At 37.0% G+C, this 19,785-nt stretch overlaps 1 protein-coding gene across 1 annotated transcript in view; it reads right to left on the reverse strand.

Moving 5' to 3' along the window:
- Window positions 1–9,897: 9,897 nt before the first annotated feature.
- The window catches only part of VPS13A (vacuolar protein sorting 13 homolog A), a 99,690-nt gene continuing 89,802 nt past the window's right edge, over window positions 9,898–19,785 (reverse strand). The window contains exons 70-73 of the mRNA XM_031056872.1: window positions 16,751–16,836; window positions 16,007–16,130; window positions 14,543–14,617; window positions 9,898–12,728 (exon numbers count right to left, since the gene is read on the reverse strand). Of these exons, the coding sequence (XP_030912732.1) occupies window positions 12,678–12,728; window positions 14,543–14,617; window positions 16,007–16,130; window positions 16,751–16,836 (336 nt within the window). The 3' untranslated portion in view covers window positions 9,898–12,677. The remainder of the gene's footprint in view (window positions 12,729–14,542; window positions 14,618–16,006; window positions 16,131–16,750; window positions 16,837–19,785) is intronic.

Raw genomic sequence — 19,785 nt, forward strand, 5'->3', positions numbered from 1 at the left:
ATGTTTTTGTTACTGCTGAGCAGGTTTTACACAGAGCCAGGGCCTTTTCTGCTTTCCATACCCCCACACTGGCAAGGCAGTTGGGAAGCTGGGAGCAGACACAGCCAGGACAGGTGGCCCCAGCTGACCAAGGAGACATTCCAAACATCCAACATCATGTCAGTATCTAAATTTGGGGGGGAAAGGAGGAAGGGGCAGTTGTTTGGAGTGATGGCATTTATCTTCCCGGGTCACTGTAATGTGGGACCCTGCTCTCCTGGGGATGGCTGAACCCCTGTCTGCCCACAGGAAGCAGAGAATTAATTCCTTGGTTTGCTTTTCTTGTGTGCATGGCTTTTGCTTTTCCTATTAATCTGTCTTTCTCTCAACCTGTAAGTTTTCTACTTTTTACCTTTCCAATTTTCTCCCCAATCCCCCTGGTGGGGAAGTGAGTCGGTGGCTGTATGGTGCACACCTCTTATGTAAATTAGATATTTCACACCATTTTGTTCACACATGCACAGCCAGCCCTTTGGGACTCTCCTCTAGGAGGTAAGTTGTTGGCAGAGGGGATGGATTGAGCAGGGGTCTCAGGGTAGAAAAATAAGTTGGCTCAGCACAGTGCCACCCCAGGTCTGCAGGATACTCTCTTCTAAGCACAACTGTCCTGTTACAACAGTCAGAATGTTTGAGAAACAACATGGTTATGCCCAGTCCTCCACAGACCCAGGAATTCACTGCTCCAGATCCAGACCAAATCTGTATGCAGCACTACCATTTGTGTCCTCGATAAGAAGTAGGCAAGAAAGCTTATTTCATTTTTACATTGGATCTAAGTTAAAAGGTTTTGATATCTATCAGTGTACTGGGAAAAGTGTAGGACAGCTGAATTTACTGTAACCAATTTATATTCCACCTGCTAAACAATTTATTAAAATATGAATTAATTTTAGAACAATTCTTTTGCTGAGCCCTAGGGGTATTGGCAAACATCAGTATTTACCAGTTCAACAGTTACAGAGGACAATGCTTCCAATCACAGAATGGTTGGTTTGGAAGGGACCTTTAAAGATCCTCTAGTTCAACATCCTACTATGGTGGCACTTTCTACTAGACCAGGTGACTCAGGGCCTCATCCAGCATGACCTTAAACATTTCCAGTGACAGGGTATCCACAGATTCTCTGGGCAACCTGTTCCAGTGTCTCACCACCCTCAACATAAAACAGTTCTCCCTTATGTCCAAGCTAAATCTACACACTTTCAGCATAAAGCCATTGGTCCTTGTCCTTCCTCTACAGACCCCTGAAAAAGTCTGTTCACTGCACTCACTCCAGCAGGTCTTTCTTGTACTGGGGATTCCAGAGCTGTATGGAGTATACCAGGATGGGATCTCAAGAGATCTCTCTCAAGCTGTTGGCCACACTGATCAGTTGGATGTAGTTGTCTTTCTGGGCTGCAAGCACACGCTCCTGGCTCATACTTAGTTTGTCATTGTCCAGTATCCCCAGTAGTCCTCTCCTCAGGGCTGCCCTCTCTGTGTTTTGTCCCCCAGACTATACTGATATAGGGGACTGCCCCAACCCAGGTGCAGGGTTTCATACTTGGCATTGTTGAAATTTGAGAGGTTCAAACATTCAATAGCAGTCATTTACTTGAAAAGTAAATGCACTCAAGGATTGAAACAGCTTCATTTCTCCTAGGTTCCTTTGTGATACCTAGTCTCGTTGATGGAAAGACTGTAATAAGAAAGGGGGAAATGTGCTGCATTGCGTGCCAATAGCAATCCTTTCTTACAATTGTGCAATAATTTAATTGATTAGATGATGAAAGAATAAAGTGACATTGCTGGAAAGACAAGTTGAGGCAATCAAGGAATTCTGGAAAGATTCAGGAAGCTGGACTAGGATGGGGGAAGAAGCTTTAAATTTCCTTTAAACAGCTTTAAAGAAAGTAGGTTTAGACTTCATAAAAGAAAGAAATTGCTAAGTAGTTTGTGCAACTCCTATACCTGGTCTTCAAGGACAGGCTGGAGGATGTCTGAGCAGCTGGGTCAGTTGGAAGATGTTCCTGCCCATGGTAGTGGTGTTGAAGGTAACACATCTTTGAAATCCCAAACATTTTTTATGATTCCGTGAATTCAGGAATTCTATAAGAGACAGAGGGAATAGCATCTCTTAGACTCCTCTAAGCAGTAATTACCATGCCTAATTACAGAAACAAACAAGACTTAGAGAAGTTAATAATAGAATTGTTTCATTTTGAAAAAACCTTTAAGATCATCGCATCCAACCTTTAACCTAACACTACCAAGTCCACCACTAAATCATGTATCAAGGTGCCACTTCTGCACACATTCAAACACCTGCAGAGATGGTGACTCAACCACTGCCCTGTGCAGCCTGTTCTCTGAAAACACTTTCAGTTAATAATTTTTTCTTTATATCCAATATTTATCTCCCTTGGTGCAAATTAAGGCAATTTTGTCTCATCCTGTCACTTTTTACTTGGAAGAAGAGGCCAATCCCCACCTCACTACAGACTCCATTCAAAGGGATGTAGAGTGGAGTAAGGAAGATATCCACTGAGCCTCCTTTTTTCCAGGCTAGACAGCCTGGTAGAAAGCTGGATTTGTGCTCAGACCCTTCACCCCTAACAGGATTTTTGCTCCAGACCCTTCACCTGCTCTGTTCCCCTTCTCTGGAAATGCTCACTGTCCTTCCTGTAGTGAATGAGGGGCCCAAACTGGACACGGGATTCAAGGTGTGGCCTTCCCAATGTCGAGCACAGCTGCCAATCCCTTTCCTGGCCCTGTCACGCACACTACAGGCCAGAACGCTATTGGCCTTGGCCACCTGGGCACATGCTGGCTTATAAAGAAGAGATGGTTTCCCTCTGATTTTATTAGTTATACCTGTCTCTATGCTGAGGTACCTGTCAGTGGTATACAGCAAATTTTAAACTGGAGAGATGAAACTAACTAACTAATTTTAGGCATTCTAAACATTCTGGAACCATCCTTCCTCCCAATTCTGAGATCAACACAGCCTGTACATAACTGAATTTCCCTTGGGGGAAATATTGAAAAACAGCTGTACAAAATATATTGACAACAAGCAGGCAAGTCAGAGAGTTCAGTTATGTGAAATGTTTTGCATGTAAATAAGAATGAGGATAAGTTTCCCCCCCCCAGTTTTCAAATAATTTAATTGGTGAGGGGAGGGGATGGAGCAGGGAGAGCTTTATTCTGATAACAGACGGATTACATTTCTATTTCTGCCAAGGCTGAGAAGTAATAGGGTTAAATTTCAGCAAGGAATATTTAGATTATGCATTTATGGTAAAATTTAACTCAGAACAGTTACATAGGCAATCTGCTCCTCTGTGTCAAGCATTACCATTCTTGTCATATGTTTGTCTGCGTTTTCCTTAAATAATCTTACACTGAAGAAGAAGGATGTCATTTAACAGTGTACTATAGCCTCATTTTCTAAGAAATCAGTCCAAATCAGTAATTAGTTTTATTTTCAATTTTATTAAATCTTCCTTTTACTGTTACTTACAGATGAAATCTCAAGAATAGTTTGCTATCTCACTAAAGAGGATGAACTTTCTTACTCTTAAGAGAATAAAAAAATTCATCCTCTGAGCAAGTGGTTACATTGTAAGTATTTTTATTCTGGAGTCCAAATGTGAGGGATGCTGGAGCAGCAAGGGAAGAATACATAGAAGTTTTTGTTTTTCCATAAAAGGAAAAGGGAGAGAGAAATTGTTGCTTAAATAAAGGAAGGTTTGTGCTACAGCCATGGTGTAGGATTTGGAATACACCTCCTATCTTTTGTTCTAACCCTCCTAGGACTTCTACCCTTCTTAGGGTTTTGGATGATCTAACGTTGACGTCTAGTGGTGGGCAGGTAGATTGCAGAGAGCAATCCTGCCCTGCTCACATACACTCACACATTTTACTGAGGCACAGGAAATGTCATCCTAAAATTTAAACCCAGCCATTAAAACCATAAGACTTGTGGAGTTAGGAAGAGGAAGTTTAAGAATAACTGCACAGTCAGACGAGAAACTAAATGCCTCTTTAAGGCATTTAGACTTTAAGTCTCATGTTTAAGTCTGAAGCATTCTTGTTTACAACCTTTCGTTTTACTGTGCTATATAAACACTACGGATGAAGAGACTGGTGTTGGTAAACATTATAACTAGACTGATATTTATATTTGTCTTCAGATCTTAATCCCTATGTTTATTTTGGGGTAATAGCAAAGATTATTCAAACAAAAGTTTAAGGGTTTTGTTGTTTTATGTCAGCAACAACTGGGCTAAGGCCATGTACAAATGGATTCTATTTAGCTGCTTCTGTGGGAACACTTTCGTGATTGCTGATTACTACTCTGTGTTGAGTCTGTGTAATTCATTTATGATAATGCCTTCATCTTGCTTTCCTTGGGTGACCTTGGTCATATTGTTATGTCCTCATTTGTGCCAACTTGTCAAGATATTCTTAGAATACTGGTGCCAACTACAGGAATTGAGTGTCCTTTTTATTTGAAAATATTGTATTTAGGTAAGATGACCTGCCAAATGATTCAGGATACAATTGTGAAAGTAACAGCTGCAGCTTTCCTTCTATGGTCCTTTAAGCTTTCGCATTCAGTGAGCGTTGGACATATGTGTTTCCATTCCTTTTATTTTCCAAAGTTAACACAGTAACGTGAATGGTGTTTCAAAACATGGTTTTAGAAGATTTACGTTACATGAAAAAAGCTTTCCAATTCAAGCAGCCCAATTACTGTGTATGGTGAACTATTATTTAATTAAGTTTTGGATGGGGGAGAGGAATGGTGCAGACAAAAGGTGTTTGTAGTAACTGGAGTGCTCCTATTAGAATGTAGTTTAATTCTGTTTAGAGCTAACAGCTTGTCTCCTGACTGTAGCTGTTTGGAAGAGAGGGCCCTAGTAGATATGCTAAAGCCCTGAAGTATGTTTACAACTTCCAGTTAGATAAAGTTATGGAAGCAAGCTGGAGACACTGAGAGAAGGAGGACAGGGAACAAAAGGGTCACAATGGTCGATGTTTCTGTTCTTCCTGCCATATAATAGAAATAATTAAAAGAAAAATTTTGTTCAATGGACTTGAGAGAAAAAGTCAATTTATAAAAGCAGCCTGAATAACTTTCCTTAACAAATGTTACTGATGCTTTACATCGCCAAAAAGATGAGATATCCTACTACATAGTACAGTGTTATATTCTGCAAGACATGTATCAAGCTTCAACCTGCACCAGGGGAGCTTCAGGAACAGGCTGCCCAAGGATGTGGTTGATGGAGTCACCATCCCTGACGGTGTACTCAAAAACAACTGGATGTGGCATGTTCTGGTTGACAATGGATTTGATGGTTGGATTTGATGATCTTGGAGGTCTTTTCTAACCTAAATGATTCCTTGGATTCTATGCTGAATCCTACTATCAGAAATTAGAAATGTTATATTAATTTATTAGCAATAGAGAAAACACATGTTCCCTTCTTGGCCAAAGAGAATACTATTTACTCTGTGTGTTTTAGAAAATTTAATTTCTCTCATGGTCATTGACAAAATATGACAGTGTGGCAAACTATTAATATATGCTGCATAATTTCAGTAGATTTTTGGAAAAAATTTTGTCGACCTGTAAGGTTTACCTTTGAAAAAACATACTCCGCACATTTCAGAAAGTAGTGTTGCAAACAGCTTTTATTCCACTAACAGAGGAATGAAAAAACCTAACAGGGGACTATGTCTTTATGGTAATTTGATATTTAAATACAAAATTAGCCTGTTTTGATACTGCCCACATTTTTCTTCCTTAACCCATAGCTTTTAACTGTTCAAAACCAAAAATTGTGCTTTGAACTATGATTTAAACAAGTCAAAGCTGTCAGAGATTTATTTTTGGAGCTGTATCAGGATCAGCATCCAGACAAGAAGATAATCTTTCCTGCTTGTGCTTCAGACAGAAAATACTCATTTTGTCTTTGCTGTTGTCAAGTCCACTAAACCTGAGGGAGTTTGTTCTGTTTTAAAGAAAAACATAGTTGCAGCCACAAAATGTGGCTTGCTCATACTACAGCCTGTGTTCATTTTTAAAAGGGTGTCTTTTGAAATACTATTTACGGAAATGGAAGAGGGATTTATATCTACTGAAGAAATATGGATTAAAAGAGTTTTAAATAATTAGTTTTCACAAGTTGTACATTTAAAATATTGTGTTCATATTTCCCATCTCATTTTTGCCTGTGATTTATTTTTTGACAGCTATATAATCAGGTGTATTTGGAAGAATGTACATAGCTACATTGCTCTCCAGTTGGTATTTTCTTCAGATTTTTAAAAATTTTGTATTTACAATCATAGCTTATAAAATTTGAAACAGTATTGCCTTAAAAATAACGAGTTTTTTAGGGTGCTAGATATTTTTATATTCTTGTTCTGAGCAATGTAGTTGAAAGACTAGGATAAGCCTATTATGTTTTAAAGAAGTAGCTCTCTGTACTCTTGATAGACCAAGTCCTTGGATGTCCTCATAGTAATTACAAAATATTAATTACTGGTGAGTCTTGCATATCACTACATTTTTGTTCAAATGCTTACAACAATTTTCTCGAAGAGCAAGGCACTTAACAAATGTTCCCAGCATTCACTGCCATGGGAGCTGAAAGACTATCCACAGGTACTTGTGATTAACTAGGCCTTAAATTCCTCCAAATCACTAACATAACCTGCTTTTTGCACATTGCCTTCCCCTTGCTACTAAGCTTCATGGGTAGTTTTCCACGGTTTAGAGAGCTGTAATGGTCATTCTTTAGAAGATTTCCAGCCATTTTCCTACCTCCCACATTTTCTGCCCAACTACAAACCCCTCCACTAAAAATGGCAACACCACTAATAGCACATTCAGTTCTTCACTGTGGCAACAATTCTCAGACAAAATATAAAGGACATAAGGGCAATTTTGAAAGCTGTTCTTACCATGCAAAACTTGCAGACATCACCAGCACTTATCAGCTCACCCAGCAACACTGGTGAGTACAGCATGTTAGTAGAACAGCCACATAATAGCAGTAATTAACCTCAAAAGATGTGCCAAGTTTCTCCTATACTTCAATACATCAAAATGCCATTTTTCTAAGGGCAAATAATATAGCAATAACTTTACTATTGGCATAAAATAACAATTTCTGTGCAGCACAGAAAAATAAAAAAGTTCTACTGACTTTTCAGTTTGAGTAGTTAGTGCTCTTGTGTATGCTGCCAGGCAATAGCTGTCACAGCTCAGACCTGGGAAAAAGCACACCCTGACCCTTCCCTGCTCATAAAAGATGTTTGCAGTTTCACATATTAAACAACACAGTTCCCCTTTTTTCCAGAAGTACAGAAAAAGTAGTGTTTCCAGAAGAAAACAGTCTGTAATGTTTGACTAATCTACTTTGTCTTCAGTGTCGGAAAATCAGGAGAAGCCCCTTCTTAACAATGCTTTTATGTTTTTAAGGAAGTGAAGGACACTGACCTGTAACACTGTGTACATACTAGTGAATGGCAGTTCTCTATGCTGAAGGAACAGTGGAAGAGCACCTGAGGACGAGGTAGAGGATACAGAGCCATTTGCTGAAGGAGAAGCAGTCAGGAGGGAGCGGTGGAAAACACACTGTGCAACAGCCCATCTGTGTGAGTATCATCCATGTTACGTCCATATCATCCAACATGTCATTTGAACCCTCCTTTAGAAGTACTAAAAGAAGTACTCAAACCTACTGTCATAAATTAACCATTGTTGCTCAGAGAATAATTCAAAAGCAATTCTTGTCATATGATCTATAGATAATGGAGTTTTACTTTAAAAATTCCAGTCACATGAAAAGACATAAATTAAATACTTTTCTAGGGTAGCAAGCAGATTTATTAGAAGAAGGCATATAAAATGTCCAAATGCCTCGACTGCTTAATCCAGTTTTGAGCCCCCTGGGACTTCCAGAAAAATATGTTTAAACTGTAAGAGGTTTCCTCTGAGAGTCAAGATTTGCTGTGTATGGGAGTAGGACATTTGCACCATGAATGTGGGAGCCTGGCTTTGCTGGAGTACAAGTTTTGCAGATGTTGAGACTGTCACCATTGCAGGACCCATCAGCAATAAAGCAAACAAGTTGGCTATATTGTCACACTTCACAACCAACAATCAAAAGCACACATTAAGGCACTCACCAAGACAAACCTCTGCACATAGTTCTCAATCTGTTTGATGCAACAAGAAGTGAACAGGCACAAAGATAAAAAAAACCACCCAGAGACATCTGGCAAAAAGAGAATTCCATTTTCTCCCCTTTTTGTGTATTAGTGTCCTACCTCATCATGCCTGTTCTGGCAGCCCTATGTTTCAGCCTTTGCTGTACCATGATAAGTTAAAACAAAAAATTACATAAGACATTCTTTCACTTCTTGTTGGAGCAGACTTAAAACAAACCTACTCCTCCCTTGAGGTATAACAAGAATATTTAGAATTCTTGTTCCAGATTTGCCATGAAGACAATCAAATCCAAATTACAAAATCTTGGGTGTGTGGTCAATGAACTTTAGATTCTTGCAGTCACAAAAACAAAAATTGTGACCAAGATCATTGTTGCATAGATTAGATAAAGCTTTGTCTCTTAGGTGATGCATAGATGTACTTGCATGTACTGGGCAGAAAATTCCCAAGTCTGCTGGTATGAGTAATTTTCTAAAACGCTAAAGATAACAAATAGCTAATGGCATACATACACAATCTTTATAATGAGGAAAAAAAAACCACAACCAAACAACTGAAAAGAGGATTTCACAAGAATTGGGTTATTCTAAGCAGAAGTACCGGCTCAGTGGAAAATGCATTGAGAACACCCCTGAATAGGACTTGGAGGTGCTGTTGGATGAGAAGATGGAAGAAGACCCAGCCAACTGCACTTGCAGCCCAGAAATCCAAATGTATCCTGGGATGCATCCAAAGCAGTGTGGCCAGCAGTGGGGGAAAAGATTCTGCCCCTCTGTCCCAGTTTCATAGAGCGCACCTGGAGTGCTGTGCCAGCTCTGTGGCTTTAAACAGAAGACACAGACCTGTTGAAGATGATCCAGAGGAAGGCCAGGAAGATGGTCTGAGGGCTGGAGCAGCTCTTTTATGAAGGCAGAGTTCAGGAGATTAAGTCTGGGAGGGGAAGATTCTGGGGAGATGATGTAGCAGCCTCATGAACCTAAAGGGGGCCTACAAGAAAGCTCAGGAAGAACTATTGACAAGAGCATGTAGTGACAGGACAAGAGGGACCAGCTTCAGACTAAGACAGTAGGTTTAGATTAAGATATCAGGAGGAAATTCTTTCCTGTGAGGATGGTGAATCACTGCAATAGGTTGCCCCAGGAAGCTCTGCATGCCCCATTCCTGAAGCTGTTTAAGGCCAGATTAGACAGGGCTCTGAGCAACGTGGTCTAGCTGAAAGTGGCCCTGCCCAGAGCAGGGGGACTGGAACTAGGTCATCTGTAATGTCCCTTTCAACCCAAATCATTCCATTATTCTATTGTCCGGCAACATCATTATGTCTTTTTCAATAAAGCAACACAGGGAAAAAAACCCAACAAAAATCAAGAGCCAAAAACCCCCACACCTCAAAAAAATAATTTAAAAAGGAACTGATACATGTTAATCCAGTTACTAAAAACTTGTCTTATAATAATAAACCAATGGTAAATTCTAAGAATCCATAATTTTCTTTTCCTAGGATAGCTGCAAAAGAAGTTTGACCATGTGTTCTCAGAGACAGGATTTGACTTACCTATGAAATTCTGAGTAATGAATGGTATTATCTGGTAATTAAAGCAGTACATAAAGAAAACAAGTAATAATCACAATTCAGTCAAATAAAATACAGTTTCACTTTATTCAAGATTAAGAAGGTGGGGGTAGGATGGGGTGGAAACCAAGAGAGCCATGCTATGAAAGCCATGCAGCTGAACAAAAAGGAAGTGCAACAATCAGACTTACAAATGTTTCACGAATTTCTTAGAGGTAATTGTAATCCTTCGCAAACTGAGGACCCAAATGACATTTCTCAAATGTTTTAAGTTTACATAACAGTCATATAGAAGAGGAGCAATTCTTCAGCATTTCAGTACAGGCCAAGATACACTTTTAAACACCACAGTGGGCAGAACCAAATGCCTACATTTTAATGTTTATCGAGATCCCCTTTTCTAGTTGCATATACACTTTCAATAAAAATCAACATACTTATTCAGCCTTCTTGTTGAAAAAAATATACATATTGCAATAAGGAATGAGGCACAGCAGAGTAGACATCTCATACAACCTGCAATAATCCAGAAAATTACACGATGGCACAAGTCTAAATACCCTTCTCTTCACTCTGGGGTGATACATAGTTAAAGGAGAAAACTGATGTTTGTCAAGAAATGGCAAAATTCTTTCATGACTGTATGGAGAAAGCTTTATTAAAAAAACAAAGTCAAAAGACAAAAATTACGGACTAGAAAAGGGACCTATAGAAAATAATATTTTCATTACAAGTGGAAACTAAGGGACATGGAAGAGAAGTCCCACACTGACAAGTGGACATTTCAGATCCTGTCTTAAGGCTTTTAGTTAGAAGAAGATCAAAATATTTTATAGTCTATAAGCAAAAAGCCATTCTGGGGGAATTGTTATGTTTTCCAAAACATCAGATGCTTAACCATAAATATGCGCATTTAAAATAAATCCTTCAACATTAAGAGTTAAATTGCTTAAGTATTACCAAAGAGCCGTTTGACATTTGAGAATCAGAGTTTGTTGGCAAAATAAATGTAAGAAATAATTAAAATAGAGGCTCTGTGGAGAGAAGGCATTTTGAATTGGGTAAATGGAAAAGCTACAGACAAATGGGAATGTACAAAGTACACACACAATGCATTTCAAGTGAAATTTGCAGCAGGTAGTTCTGTAAATTCTGGGAATGCAGAGGAGACCACACACTTTACCAAGAACATTATGAGGCTATTAAATGAACTGTCATGCCTAAGACAGAAATGACAGATGAAAAACAAGAGACAGATAAAGAATGGTACTCAGTGCACCTAAAACCACTACTTATCTAAGGCAAGGTATGGAAGTTTGGCGTTATATAACCTGAGTTAATACTCTTGGTATGTACTTGGTGAACAAAATTATTGGAGTAACACCATCATTGTAATAGTTTTGAATCCCCTTATAATACTTTGATTCCATTTACAATTTCTGGGGAAAATTGCAAGATTACCTGTATTTTGTAACCTGCTAAATGGTTACTCAACACCAACGGCAAAACTTACGGTAAATTAACCATCTGCAAATACAGGTTACATGCTAGTTGGTTTAGATTTACAATAACAGAACAATTTGGATACTTCAAGCGTCACCGGCAATGTTAGAATTCTATCCTGTAGCTATAAATATTCCAAACTATTTTTTGGAAATAATATTTTGGCAGTAGGTGCTTTCTATATGTACAAGATATTTTGAAGACTTTGATATGGGAATTTATGGAAACCTTCATGTAACACTGTATTGTTTCATGTACTTTTTGCATCAAATGCAGTAAACAGCCACTCAACAATACTATGACTACTACATCTAAGAAATAAACAGAATTGCAGACATTCAAGCTAATAAAATGCTGCTGTCTGGGTATGAAACAAAGAAGTTTCATTGGGTAAGAAAAGTTAATAAAAGTAACTGTGACATATTATATTTATTATTTAATATAAATTTGACTCCACTAGTCTTTTGCTTAGCACACAATATTATGTAATTCAAGGCATTTATATTTGGTATGCAACAGTGCACTTATAACCCCATAAACTCCTTCTTGAGTTGCAAGACTGTTACTAACTTACTAACTAATAATATGCTTTTATTAATATTTTTAGTGCAGAGTTAATTCTCCCCAATACGCATTTTTGTAAACTGTTAAATTTTCAGTAATAATTGATAGAGGTGCTGCAACATTTCCTTGAGTAGGATATAAAAAAAGTTTACACCAAAAGCCATACTGTACTGTATAAATTAATTGTGACCTGGTCCTTTCATTTACAAAAAGCCCTAGTATTGTCAATTAAGCAGCCACTTGTGACTTAAATTCAAATTCTCTGACCAGTATCCTCCTTCTTATATTTTGAGTTTTAACACTAGTGATTAAGTTAACATTTCCTTTGACAGAGAAATTTATATTTCAACACAGCCTCAAGTCACATTAAAACCAAAACATAAAGTAACTACTGATTAGCACAATCAAATCAAAAGTGCAAGACTTGCTCCAAATACTACCATAAGAATTATTCCAGAGTTCAGTTTCAGTATCAAAGGTTGAGACAAACTCACTTTATACTGCTTATATAAAAAATGAAATCTGAAATTCTTACATTAAGAAATCAAGCAAACCAAGACAAAACTTGGCATTTTTCTATCATTACATAATTTTTAATCTAACATCATCTACTTTTATGATACGGACTGTTCTGATCATAATAAATAACTGGATAAATCTTCCCTCCTTCCTGTTTTTGCTTTTGTTGATGATATTCAAACAGTTCTGCTTGTGAAAGAGGAATTAAAAGGTAGCTGTTGAGTGTTCTTCATCTTGGTGCTTCTCCATTCATTACAATTTTGGCTGATTCTCTCGTACCTCTTCTAGTTTGGAAAGGATCCACTGTGTAAAGAAAAAAGCAAAAATTTAAATCTTTCTGTGGTAAAAAACAGACAAAGCAGCTGAAAATTGGACTGGTTTTTGTCACTGTCTTTACTACCTGCTCTTTTCCTAACCAAGTTTTAACACAGTGTTAAAAATTCTTTTGTAGAGTATAAACCCCTGTCTTTCTAACAAGAGAATGGAGCCATTTAAGCACCAATATTCAACATTTGATACCATGTCACATTAAACTTGTTTCCTGGTCTGCACTTCAAGGAGTAAGATTTGAAAAAAAGAGAGGACAATATTTAATCCCCATGCTGGCTCTGCTTTTGTCTACAGCTCTAGACAAATCACAGATGACAACAGAGAAGCAAGGATCACAACAGACAGAAGACAATAACAGGTCGCAGCAGTGTGATAGGTTACTTAGAAAAAAAGCTTTCTTTAACTGTATCTTGTTTCTTTTAAGGAATTTCATATTGGAATGTTCACATAAAAAGGGATATTAGTTTCCCAAGAATATTAAAGAAAAAAAAAAGGAGGTTTGGGGGAAAGGGCAGTGAGATGGAAATCTACAGCAGGACATGAAGTTATATCGAGGGTCTGCCATAAAAGGTGTGCATACTGCTTTGAAGAAAGATGAGTGGATTACTACTAATCAGAACCTGTTACTGTATCAGGTTCTATCTCCTCATATGAACATTTCTGTTGGTTTTGTGTTTTTATTTACCTCTCTAGGTAAATAAGCACCCTAATATTTTTGTGAAAGGTGTATTCATTTTTTTTACATTTCCTTCCCTTACTTAAGACTTGTGGTATATGTAATATGATGTACTAATTTCACTTTTGGAATAGTTCCTGATTTAGCTGGGGCATAGATGGGATTCCTCTCCCAGAGAGACTAATGGACCTCAGCACTGCCCATCCTTGTTCCACACAGCCAAAAAGAAAGAAAACATAAAATCTCAGCACTTCCAAAGATTACAGGCAAGTGAAATTCAGCACAGGGCTCTTACCTTTCTGAGCTAAGAGTTAACTGCAATCATTTACCTGTAACTAGAAACTACCCTCAGAAAGACAAAATCTGATGAGAACCTAAACTGATGAGAAGATGCAAAAGCAACTTAAACTAATAATAGAATGCACCTTTTGCAAGCTGTCTCAAACCATGATCCCAGGGAACCCCAGCCCTCTGAAATGCACTCAAGACTCATTCATGTTTTTGGTGAAAATTACTAGCTACACTAGTTAAAAACAAGGCAGAACTTTGACAAGTAGCTACCTTCTGGTAGCAGATCTGAACTGCTCCTACTGTCTGTTGCAGTCAAAACGAATGATGTCAAAATGAAGATGTTATACCAAAAATGTATATAACAATAGCTGCAATATCATATATCACATAAACTACCGGTATTTTTATTAAGAATTTTCTTCATTCTTCAACAAAACCTGTATTTTAAAGAACAGAGCAGTAACACCCCACCCCTGCCCACCAACTGAACAAAACTAGGAGTAATTTACAAATAATTGTGGTCTATTAAAATGTACTATTCTAATTAATATTCTAGATTGTTTAGGTTTCGTTAGCATTACTGTTTAATCAATCTTTTGTCAGACTGCTGTAATTCAGAAGATTTATACAGAGAAAGTCTGGTGTTGGAATTGACTATTTTTGAAATTCAGTACTGAGTAGATTATTGCTATTTCCATGTCTGTAACAGATATGTGGAAATACTGAATTTTAACTATACATAGTTTCAGGTTAAGAGTATTTCTGTTACACTTTTAAAGTCAAATTTACCACTATATTTTTAAATCTATTTTGACTTTACCTTAGCATCCTCTGGACTTCTAAAATTAATAATTTTTCCAAATTCTTTGGCATGGAAGACAGACTTAACTCGTTCCTAAAAAAATGCAAAACCAAAACAGTAATTCAAAATTGAAGTTAGCTACTTCAGGTTTTAAGACCTGCTACTTACTATCAAGGCAGCTATAATGGTTCAAACAGCCATGTGTACCAAGAAAGGTCATCTGAGTATGTTTGCATCACATGCACATACCCTGAGAGAGACCATTTTCTGCATGAAAGCTCAGGAGGGTGAACACTCCAGCAGTAACTGACTCCCCTTTTTACCACGGAGTCCCTGGATAAGGGCCTACAAACATGTGTAGGAATGGAAGGCAGATAATGTACATGTGGTAACAAAATCCATTACTCCCCAAGGTTTTAATTTGCAATTCTCCTTCAAGTCATTACTTGAGTGGACATTCCACCAATACTGACTTGCAAGTAGTGGACATAGGTAGTGAAAACAGCGACTTAAGCTTCAGAAAGAAAAACGTAAGGAGTTATTTGCAAAATAGTTTTCAATCATAGATTTCAATAGAGAGCATAGTGCAGACATGTTAATGGATTCTGAAATGACTGCTGTGTAGAGGTAAAGATGGATATGTTATTCAGCATTGTCTGAAATGGCAGAAATGCTAAGAATTATTTCATCCTGTAAAAGTTCACTTGCAGTCAGAAATCCAGTTTGGAGGATTCCAAACCAATATGGCTCTGCCTTTCATGCTGTCTGCAATAGAAACAAATAATCTGAGTGAAAAACTGAATGACATTGTGCACCATCAAGACTGTCCTGATAACCAATATGTGTAATTACACACGTGCAGCTTAATAAAAACAGAAACAAAACACTGGCAGAGAAACTTACTGAATGAAACTAAGTTCAGTTAACAGATCAGTAAGAATTTAAGATTTTTTTTAAAGAAACTGCCTCTGTAAATAGCCGTTGGTGGTCATCTTTCTCCTTATGTCCTTTGCCACCTTACCAGGAAAAAGAATTTTAAGGATATTATTTTAAGGAAAAATTGCAACTAAGAGCAACATTCTTCAGTTTGTATCAAGAGGGAAAACATATATGGTCAGTTTTGAAGACAATGAAACTTTATTATATGCCCCAGAGAGCATAATAACGTTCTGCAATGTTCTGAGCCTTTTGTTGTATCAGCATTTTTCAGACTATGAATACACCATCAACTGGGGCATACAAACAAAAAATTCCTACAGCTCAAGGAAAAAATCTCATCTGCAAAGACCAAGCCACTATGCTGCTTAAAACAGAGACTCGTTATCTGAAGAGTTCACTCATGACAAGTTTCAACTCCTTTCTCTGAGTACATCTCAAATACAAAGGAGATCAAGAACTCAGAAGAGAGTGAGCAGAAACTCAAAGTTCAATTTCATAAACAGTAACAAAAAAAGACAACAAAACATAGTAAGAGTAATGTACCTTGGCTTCAATGCGCAATCTTCGACCATCAACGATGAATGGTTCTTTGGTAAATTCATCATAAGTGTATTGCCATTCACATGTCAGCTGTCCAAACGCCCCTTTTGTCACAAATAACACACCACTAGGCACCAGAAAATAAAAGTAGTTTTAAAAATTAATGTAAAAACACTTAGAAGTTGTCATGTTACCCTTTCTCTAGTGAATTCATTTGTCATTGCAAATGATCTCATGATCATTTTGGTTTGATCTCATGATCTCTAACTATACAGAACATTTTCCAAAAGAATGAATTTTGAAACTCCCTCTTTTTTAAAATATAGCAAAACTGTAACACTACTTCAAGCTGTATTTGAGAAGGATGCCCCATACTCCACTGCTAGACATTGACTGTTCCTATATTATCCTTTCTTTCCTTCAATACACCTTTGTAAGTGAATCCCACAGTTCAGTTAATTTTAGCCTAACCCAGTTTGTAACAAATCCTAAAAGAAATCTTAAAGCTATAGAAATCTTAAAATTAGTATTTCTTTCCCTTCTTAAATAGGAGAGAAATAACACTGAACACTCTCCTACTAAAAACTATGACACTATTGAAGATTATTACCAGCACACTAGGCATGCCTTCCCCATTATTTTGTCTATATATATGGTGACAGTTCAGTTACTTATCAGCAATCATCAAGGCATGCACATTTTTATGATTGTTTTAAGTACATATTATTCAGAATCAAAACGGTTTACCTTTTCGTTACCATTAACAGATCTGTACTGTTGACCATAGCATGTGCAATATATCTGAGTTTTGCAAACCTTCCATTTTCGATTTTCTAAAAGAGATAAAAGTTTTATAGCTTTGAATATGCTAGTAATATACTAATTTTTTGCTTAAAAGTTATTTATGCTCCAAAAATATAAATTGTAACAAAGCAGAAAGCACAGACTTTTAAATAAAAGGCTACTTTCATTAAGTCAAAATATAAGTAACATAGCTAATGTTCATAACTACTTGGTTGCGGTTAATATACCTATGTAAATAAAAATCAATCCTAACCAAAACTGACAAGGAATAATATAATTTCTCTAAAAGTGTCAGGATTCAGTTTTCTACATACTTTTGGTATACACTGAACTTCTGCTAACTAATACATGTCTGAGACAACAAAGAAAATAAAGATTCCTTCCCTACTTTATCGCATTGCCTCCAAAACATTGACTAATTAACCCTGAGAATAAATCTATACCTAGCTGTGTATAAGCACCATTATCCTATAGACGGTGGGACTAACAATAATGTACTTGAGGTAGTACTTAGCACTCCTCTACATTCTTTTGTTTACTCATGAACTAAACCATTTCCTACAATTAATGTGAATACTGTAGCAGAATGCTTTGAATGAGCAATATATTTAAAATATTGATGACAGCAGATTAGTATTTTTTTAAAAACAGAAGCCCTGTACCTCTCACATGACTTGGCAACCATTGGATTTCTGACTTCCTGAGCAGCGAGTGATTAAACTAGTGGTCAAATTAATATTGCTGCATCTTGCTTTGGAATAGCAACATAACTGCTTGCATGCTTCCCAGCTGTTACAGCTTGGAAGCAACACCAGATTAGAAGAAACTAGTATGATTCAATAAAGTTTTAACTACAAATATACAACTTCAGATACATACACAAAAGTTTTAAAAATATCTAGATTAGCCCTTTAATATGTATTCCCCAACACAGTAAAATGATGAAGACATTTAATTAGTGTAAAAAACTTCAAATTTGACTGTGTGGATAATTCCACTTGCACAGACTTTTTAAAAAATATCTCTTCCCCAAAGACACTGATTCTTTTGTGACTAAAAAGCATGAATATTTGAGTAGCAGGCTACCCTAAAGAGAGCTTTCCAAAAAGCTCTTAGAAATTTCCAGTTATTCCTCTTCCCCCATCTCTTTCAGGCTACAAAATCACAGCTATTGGTCACATGCCTACTTACATAAGCCGCTGCTTGCATTTATTGCTGCAAGAGCTAGTGTCAGGAGCAGGACAAATTCCACAAGAAGAATGGCATAAAAAATGAGGAACTAAGGGCTTGGAAAATTGGAAAATAAGCTTCTTTTCTTTTTTTTTTTTTCCCTTTTTTTTTTTTTTTTTTTAAATTTTTGGAAACATCTTATTCAAGTTTTATCAAGGTGTTGCTCTGTCTCTGAAATGTGTCTCTCCCTGCCTCTTGTATTAGAAGCTTGGACATAAATAAATAAATAATGAAAAAACCTCTCTAAAAGGCAGCCCCTACTACATTCCAGTACATAACATGGTGGATGGTGAGAAGACAAAGGAGACTGTATGGACAAACAATGGACAGCATGGATAGGATACCTGATCCACAGGTCAGGCTACTGGTCTAGGTCTGTACACTGATGGCCTTTCATTAGTGGCCTAGAAGGAATGACAGGGAAATGGAAGAGAGGACTGACAAGAACTTAAAGAAACATGTGGGAAGAGCAAGGGTGGTTCAGAATAAGTATAAAACACACTTCACTTAACTGCAAGACACTTTGACAATGACACAAATCACTCTTACTGACCAAACATGTAAATATCACACAAAATGACCAGTATCTCTGGTCATATTCAAAGTATACGTAAAAGCATTTACCAGTTTAGCCTTATTAGGATGGAGAAGATTTCCCATGCTGGAGAAAGTAACCTTCTTATGCTTTGCACAGCACAGAAGTAAGGCTCTAAATCCAAATATTAATCCCCTTTAAGTGGGACTTAGGAAAGGAGGGTATGTTTTCTGACTAGGTTGCTAGCAAATTTTCAACAAGTCCCCCTGCTGTATCTTTCTCAGCTTACAGATAACAAATTGTGAATTGTGAAATTATGCAAGTACAGTACTTAATTATCACACAAGGGACAACCTTAAACATAAGCTATTTAAACAAATACCAAAAACCACAAAAAGTGTTTCATTCTGTAAGATTCCCAAACATGTGACTTGTGGAAAACAAAAACATTGTTGCCATGTGGCACACATTGAGATAACTAGTCCTTATTGTTAGCTACCAGTCAAAAATCATAAACTATCTGTGTTTATAGTTTTGTAGACAACAGGAGTTAATTGGGAAATAAAACACAAGGAAATGTTGCACAGACTATTTATAAAGGGAACAAACACTTGCTAATGCTAAGCAGTAACTACTTGTAAATTTTCTGCCTTTGGATTTTTCTACCTTTTATTTCCAATCTTCATCCCTTTTAGCATTAGACTTTTACCTATTCATTAGGAAATACATCAGAGTGGGAGACTACTGACAATTCTTGTAACAAGCTCATTACTGCACTCTGCTACCAAAGTGCCTTATACAACTCAAACATAAAAAAAATATAATTGATCGCTCAATACAGATGCATAAATAGTTCTTAAAACTTTTATGGTATGTAGCTATTGTTTGGAGAAACAGCAACTTGGACCACTGTTTGGTGATGCAAACCTATGAAAAGTAACATTAGTCATTCTTTGTTCAATGTTAGTTTCAACACTGGAAGAAAACATATACAAATCTTTCAAATGTAATGTCTGTATTTCAAATTAAAAACATTTTAATCACTTGATTAAGGATATGCAAATCTATTTAAAAATGACACTCCAGAAGCTGTAAAGCATGAAGTAACACAATAGGAGCTCCCCTCCTTTGCAAATTCTTACCTGTAGTATAATTACTTAAATGTCACTGCAATAATCTAACAGTAAAAGTGATCAGTTATGCACATATATGC

This window comes from Geospiza fortis, unplaced genomic scaffold (genome assembly GCF_000277835.1).
Source record: "Geospiza fortis unplaced genomic scaffold, GeoFor_1.0 scaffold12, whole genome shotgun sequence".
Taxonomy (NCBI): domain Eukaryota; kingdom Metazoa; phylum Chordata; class Aves; order Passeriformes; family Thraupidae; genus Geospiza; species Geospiza fortis.